General features: G+C 39.6%; 1 protein-coding gene across 4 annotated transcripts in view; it reads right to left on the reverse strand.

Moving 5' to 3' along the window:
- Positions 1-988: 988 nt before the first annotated feature.
- LOC143023826 (uncharacterized) overlaps positions 989-7,500 on the reverse strand; it is a 16,230-nt gene continuing 9,718 nt past the window's right edge. For all 4 annotated transcript variants that reach the window (XM_076182471.1, XM_076182465.1, XM_076182461.1 and 1 more), the window contains 3 exons: positions 5,094-5,234; positions 3,322-3,498; positions 989-1,728 (listed from right to left, as the gene is read on the reverse strand). In XM_076182471.1, the coding sequence (XP_076038586.1) occupies positions 1,402-1,728; positions 3,322-3,498; positions 5,094-5,234 (645 nt within the window). In that variant the 3' untranslated portion in view covers positions 989-1,401. The remainder of the gene's footprint in view (positions 1,729-3,321; positions 3,499-5,093; positions 5,235-7,500) is intronic.

The following is a 7,500-nucleotide window of genomic DNA, read 5'->3' on the forward strand; positions in this document are numbered from 1 at the left end:
CAGTTTTATTAATATGAGATAAAGAACGAGTATAGTCGACGTAGATGTGGAATACACATGTGAATTTCTAAGCTTGTGTACTACGACGTTAGTGCCGCAGCCGTTCCTGTGAACGGTGTAATCAATATACAATTATTGTTTGTTGACAGAACAGATGGTTCTCTTTATTGGGACAATTCGGAATTTTCCCAAATTCGAAAAAAAAAAAAATCAAATACAAAAGCGTGCTGGATTTTGGAAAAATTCTCTCCGAATATCTCAGGTTCCTGGTTCCAGATATTCCAGGTATAGAGAAGAAACCACGTGAATCTTCCATCTCTATAACCTTACAGCATCTACGTCATAATAATGTCATAGAAATCATGTCATCAAAGGATACAATCTTTGTTCTCAAGGTGAAAGTCCAAAGAGAGATGATCTGCAAACACAGGACGAAATTTTGCCCCTGTTGGCTCTTGACGTCACATTGAAGCTTGAGATCGTTAATCAACCAATCAGCGGCCTCCACGTTCTGGTTTCTCTGTGACGTCAGCTGAGAGTGTATGGGCAGACTATCTCTCTTGGATCCGTCCATTTGTCTTGCCAGCAAGACTTTGGGGAGGGGAAGAGGAGGACAGAGAGGTGGTAGGGGTGTATGGGGGTTTAATAATCTCTTTTGAAGTCCAGGAAGAAAGGGTTCTTTTTACCAGGTGAATAAAATCGTCTGGCTTCACCTAGAATGACATATATGATATACATCATATTGTGATACACGATATATATCATATTGAACGATTAATTTTTACGATATTTATATATCCTCATCAATTTTATTATGGCTAGTGGCAGACGATTTTATTCAGCCGTTTGGATACCATAGGCTCTCAAATTGTAGACAACATTCCTTATGCCCCTACGATTGGAGGTAGTTGAGAGACTTTGTGTGTGTGTGTGTGTGTGTGTGTGTGTGTGTGTGTGTGTGTGTGTGTGTGTGTGTGTGTGCGCGCGCGTGTGTGTGTGTGTGTACGTGTGTGTGTGTACGTGTGTGTGTGTGTGTGTGTGTGTGTGTGTGTGTGTGTGTGTGTGTGTGTGTGTGTGTGTGTGTGTGTGTACGTGTGTGTGTGCGTGTGTGTGAATATGCCTCAAGAGAGATGCTCTTGTTGCTTGATTCCCAATACCTGTAGCCAGCGAGGGGGTCCTGCCCCCTGCAGCTGGTGAAGACAGACACGGGGAACCGTACTAAAGAGGCTCCAAGGACGAGTGGCCAGTTCCTTACAGAAGGGGCCAAGAAGGACTCGACCTGCACTTCAGGATACCAAAGACGAGTCCATTCTTTCCCCCGAAAAAAAGGGTCATGTACCAGAAAAACTACGAACTCCTTACGAAGTTCACCATCGGAGCTCTCCTTGAAGTTCCTCCAGTTCATTGGCGTCGGGCGTATGCCTTCAGGGAAGGAAGGCTCTCCGTTGGGTTTGAGGAGAAGAACTCGAAATCTGAGGACCAGAAGTGATGTGGACTCAAGGGGGAGCTTTCGATGGGCAAGAGGTTCAACTCCGGTTTCTCGAAGAAGGGACTGTCGGGGATGTCGTCCTCGGCGTTGTTACGGCAGGAGAAGGATGAGTGGAGAGGGAGACCTAGGATCCTCCTACTGGGGATGTGGCCGTGTTGGAGGTGGATCAACGCCTCGACGTGGTTTCCTTCCTTTCCTAGCCACGTCATCTCCGTCTCCAGGAGAAGTGATGTCAACATCTGGAAATGAACGTTTTCTATGAATGCAAACTTGTAAGAGAGAACGGCAATGAAGACAAAATATGCACAGATCTGCAGCATATATGCTGAGGAGTTTGAAATAATTATTGCTTAGGGAAATTCGAATTTACTTAATTTTTCAAAGATATGGCAATATTAAATGGCACTTTCACATGTCAGGAATACAGCTATCACAGATTAATATAAAATTACAAATTAGTGAAACTGTTTAGGAAATAAGACTACTAAAACATTCTAAGAGTAAGACATAACTATATTATTGAAATTATCTTTTTAATATTCTGGCAAGCGTATACTCTTCCTCCACTCCATCATATCAAATAGTTCATGTTTTTGCCATAAATATTGAGTCTATTATTATCTGTTTGCGGCGATTTTGTATTGAGAGTAAATTTAATAGAAAAAATGGAAATAGTTCCGTTGAAATTATAATTGAAATCATCTAACGGAATAGCATTTGTCAAAATTTTATGGCAATTTCACATAATTAAAACTACACTGTACTTATCTGTTTGGTAATAACATCTATCTATCTATCTATCTATCTATCTATCTATCTATCTATCTATCTATCTATCTATCTATATACCAAGGGCTTCTTCTCCCATATAAAGGAAGTAGACCTGTCTCCTGCCTACTGTCCAGATCAGAAGCAATGCAATAAAACACAGCAATATCACAGTAATGAAATGATTCTAGAAAACAAGAAAAATAATTCCACTGTAGTCATCACTGCATACGTTATCTAAACCATCGATAGAATTTTGATTTCGAGACTAAATGTATTGTTTACAGAAAAACCTACATCACCACGAAACGTGGCGGAAATGTTTCAAAACTACTGTCCAACATCATTAGTTTTTCTTTGTTTTCACCGCGCATACAAGTAACACTGGTGAACATCCAATGAACGACTACAGAAAGTGAACGTGATTGTTTCAGAAGACTTGTCATCTTTAATGAAATGCGATTTTGATGTGGTTTTGTTTACAAGACAGATAAATGTGGTTTCAGGTGATGATGAATAACAATGTGATTGTAGTATGTCAACATTGCTATACAAGTGTGATAAGTTAACAATTGTGTTTCGTTTTAGATTTGTCAACATTGCGGAATACGCTGGGGGCGCGTCGCTTCACTCACACCGCCGACTGTGTTTCCCCGTATAAGCTCCCACACAACCACCCTTCCCTTCCAAACAGTTCTTGGTTGAATCAGTCGACCTGCCCCAACCATTAGTTCTGTGGGCGTCCCATTCGTCTCCCTCACCGAGAACTGCCTCTTGTTGAGACCACCCTATGAGTGGGATCACCATCCAAGGAAACGCGTCACATGTCCATATAACTGGAGTTGATGTTCACGAATTATGCTAGGAACAAGGACTAGACTGAGTCTCACGGAGCAGTCGCTAGTTTGATACAAGCTCATTCCAGTGATACTCCATGATTCTCTCGAAAGCACTTGGTACTAAAGGCGCCGAGACTCTTCAAATCAGCATTCAGCGTCCATGCCCATGCGGTGTTTCGGATCCCATATTTTCATTTAAGGGTACAACTTCCGAACTTCACTCACCTCCAACGTAGAAGCCCGTGACTTTGGCGAGGTACAGAAGCTGTGTTTGAGAGGGGAATTGTTGTCCTCGATCTTAATGTCTTCTTCGTGGCAGTGGGAGGAGCTGTAGTAGTGGCTGAAGGAGGAGGAGTGATGAAGACCAGGTGAACTCGACTGTAAGTGACACCGGTCCACCCGCTGGGGGGGTTATCAAAATGGGAAGGTTGGATTAGATTTGATTTTATTCGATGAAAATGTAAAAAGTTTATATTTCGAACACCCGTTGTTGAGTGTTCAATGTATTTCTATATGTCTTATGACAAATAAGAATGAGCTTTTAATAGTTTTATTAATACAGCACTAATGAAAGAGTTGTATATTTCTGAAGTATTGTAAGGACAGGTTTCAGTGTCCTTTAGTTGTAATGAAAAACACATTTGTACATTGAAATTAAACTGACACAAAATAAAATGCAAATTCTCCTTTCCATTATGATCCTAGACACTCAAAGACAAATATGAAAAGCTGGAAACATGATGACTATGTAATCATTTGGAATATACTGTTTCCATTTGGTCGAATCTCATTAAAGACATTGACAGATTGGAAAAAGTACAATGCCAAGCCACAAAACTGATTCCAAATATCAAAGATAAATCATGAAAATGTACTGAAACATATGAATCTGTTTTTCCTAAAAAAGCGTAGACTAAAGGGAATTGACAACATCAAAAGTGACAATTTTCACACTGAATGATAATTCAACAAAAAATAATGGTCTCAAGCTGTAAGGAAATAGATTTAATTTGGAAGTGGGTAGAAACAACTTCGCCAACCATGTAGTTAATGAATGGAATAAACTTCCTGCAGAGGCAGTGCTATGTAGTTCAGTTCGAAGCTTTAAGATTCGTTTAGATAAACACCTAAGCAAGATGCTGTAATGCCTGCCATTTATTTCATATTATTTGTTTGTTTGTTATTATTTGTCTGTTTGTTTATTATTTGCTTGATTATCATTTATTATTATTTACCTGTTAATTTATTATTCTTCAACATTTACCTGTTTGTTTATTAAATTTACCTATTTATTTATTTACTCTATTTATCATTATTTATATTACTATGACTGTTATTTATCTATTCATTTATTTATCTATTTATTTATTTATCATTATTATAATTTTTTCCGCATCCGACCTAGTTATGGACCAAAAGGGTCTCCTGTCAGCGTGCTCCTCCTTTGTAATCATTTGTAATCCTTTGTAATAATGATCAGAATAATAAATATATCTACTTAAGAAATTGATGATGGTAATGGAGGTGATGGTGATGAGAAAATACATAATGGAATTATTGTGAGCTTGCTGATGGTGAAAGTTTGAGCATTTCGTTAGTGATAATCAGCGCTTCTATCCATAGGCTCAGTATCGTGCAGAAGAGATGGAGCTATAAAGGAAATAAAGGAGAGACTTCAGTGGGGAAGTTGGAAGAAAAAAAAAGTTTGAAAGTGATCATCATTCTTTCTTTGATGAGACGCAAAATAACAGATGATGGAGACAAGCTGGTGATGACGAAGGTAGTGATGGTGTGCTGGATACCACAAAGATGCTAGGGGTGAAAAGACTGATGGCAATATAAACAAGGAATAAAAGAAAAATGGGGGATGATAGTGATGGTGGCGGCGGAGACAACGACACCCACTTCGATGACTTCCCCATCAAGTGGTTGGTCTGCCCTTCGAACTACCACTCACTTCGACAACTCCATCGTCAGACGGTTGTTCTGGTACTCACCGCGAGGACGTGCGTCAGGTGAAGGAGGGCTGCTCGGTGGTGCACGACGTCCCTCTGGTTGGTGCAAAGGGTGACCACGTCGACGTAGGGCAAGACGATGTCCCTGAAGGAGGCCAGAGCGTCGTAGCGAACTCGGAGACCCTGAAAAAGAAGGAGAGCGTCAGCAAAGGGTGGAGAACAGATTTCTGAGCTTCAGATAGGACTTGGGTTCTACTCCGACAGCTACCGGTGACTGATCTCCTGGCCGTTCGAGCACGTAGGGCAAAGGTGACGACTTTGATCATAGAGCGTCTTGAGTACCGGTAATTTTTGTTTTCCCGATATAAATTATCTTACATAATTTCCTTATTTTTTAGCCTAATCTAACCTAACTTGACTTAATCTAACTTAACCTAACCTAACCTAACCTAACCTAACCTAACCTAACCTAACCTAACCTAACCTAACCTAACCTAACCTAACCTAACCTAACCTAACCTAACCTAACCTAACCTAACCTAACCTAACGTAACTTAACCTAACCTAACCTAACCTAACTTAACCTAACCTAACCTAACCTAACGTAATTCAACCTAACTTAACCTAACCTAACCTAATTTAACCTAACCTAAAATAACCTCGTCAATCATTTTGGGTTTGCCTGCCGCACATCCATGTGGCTTGCTGGCTGACAGAGCAAAAATTGCTTTGGTCTCGGGAAAACAAAAATGACCCAGCGCCTTTTGGCATAAGATCTTCAATTATATTTCAAAGGTCGCTCGTGAGGGTTCCATGACCGCGAGCAATTAAGTGAAGTCTGGCAGTATGTTTGGTAAGTTGTTGTAGTCAACATTGTCGTGAAATAGGTTTAGATTAAATAAAAAAGCATTATTTGTGACCTAGTGTTCTTAGGCTACAATAATTTTCTAGGTTCGGTATCTTAGACGTATATGTCAATTTGTATAGAAACATATTAAATCGTTTTCATTACATTTTCTTTTTAAAATCGGTTAGCTATAGTATAGATGTATTGTACGTCGGTTTCCCACATTTTCATCACAACTTATCAAACCTTGCATAACCTTATCCTAACCAAACTTAACTTGTCATAAACGTAACTAATCTAGCTCAACTTAGGCTACGCTAATTTAAACTAACCTAGTCTAACCTAGCCTAACCTACCCTAATCTAACCTAACCTGACTTAGGCTAAGCTAAGATAACCTGGTCTAACCTAACCTAACCTAACCTAACCTAACCTAACCTAACCTAACCTAACCTAACATTATCCTAACCTAACCTAGCCTAATCTAATCTAACCTAACCTAACCTAACCTAACCTAACCTAACCTAACCTAACCTAACCTAGCCTGATCTAACCTAACCTAATCTAAACTAAACTAAACCAAACTAACCTAACCTAACCTAACCTAACCTAACCTAACCTAACCTAACCTAACCTAACCTAACCTAACCTAAACTAACCTAATCTAACATAACCTAACCTAATCTAACGTGACAAAAGCTGACCTGATTCATATCTAACCAATTCTAACCTAATCTAAATTAATCGTACGTAAAGCTACTTAGCATCACGTAACCTAAGCTTACCTAACCTATTATAATGTACAGTCACTCAAAAAAGTATCGGTTGGTGATTTTAGGTGTTCGTGGGAGACGAATGAAACAACTGAATCAATTTTCCTCTACAGTTGGTAGTCGTAACAGAGTTGCGCCCTACCTTTTTCCCTAGTTAAAATACGTGGTGTAGAATAAGCATTTAATGCTTTAAGATGTGACAAGATTGAAAGTAATTATATTTGCACCGACAAGAATGATTAATGTTTTATTGTTACTGAAATCACACGTACACACACACACACACACACACACACACACACACACACACACACACACACACACACACACACACACACACACACACACACACACACACACACACACACACACCAGAGCATACGCAATAGATATTGCTACACCACAACACGTTTTCGGCCTAGACAACGCTACAAGCTCTCCTGTCTACATGGCCCTACCCGTCACCTTACTCAACCCTTGCCCTCCCAGAGGAGCAGCCATTCAAGTTATAATAAAACACTCCACAGCTCCTTAGCAGTCAACAGGTTGTTTCTTCCAAATAATATAGAATTTGTGTAATATATAAACTTAAGTACCATTTTGATATTCTAGATGTCTTCACTGAATGCTGTCATAATGAGGACGCACATTTATAAACTACAAAGCTATGAGAAACACTGGCGCATTGATACACAGGCGCACCAACAGTTTCCAAGTCTTTTGAAGAATGTGTCAGAGTTTAATGTTTACTTAAGTTCATTTCTGCACGATTTCTTACCGATACTTTTTTGAGTGACTATACAATAAGTTTGCCAAAGACAACTTAGCTG

This window comes from Oratosquilla oratoria, chromosome 3 (genome assembly GCF_046742065.1).
Source record: "Oratosquilla oratoria isolate Oo_2021 chromosome 3, ASM4674206v1, whole genome shotgun sequence".
In the NCBI taxonomy this organism is placed as follows: domain Eukaryota; kingdom Metazoa; phylum Arthropoda; class Malacostraca; order Stomatopoda; family Squillidae; genus Oratosquilla; species Oratosquilla oratoria.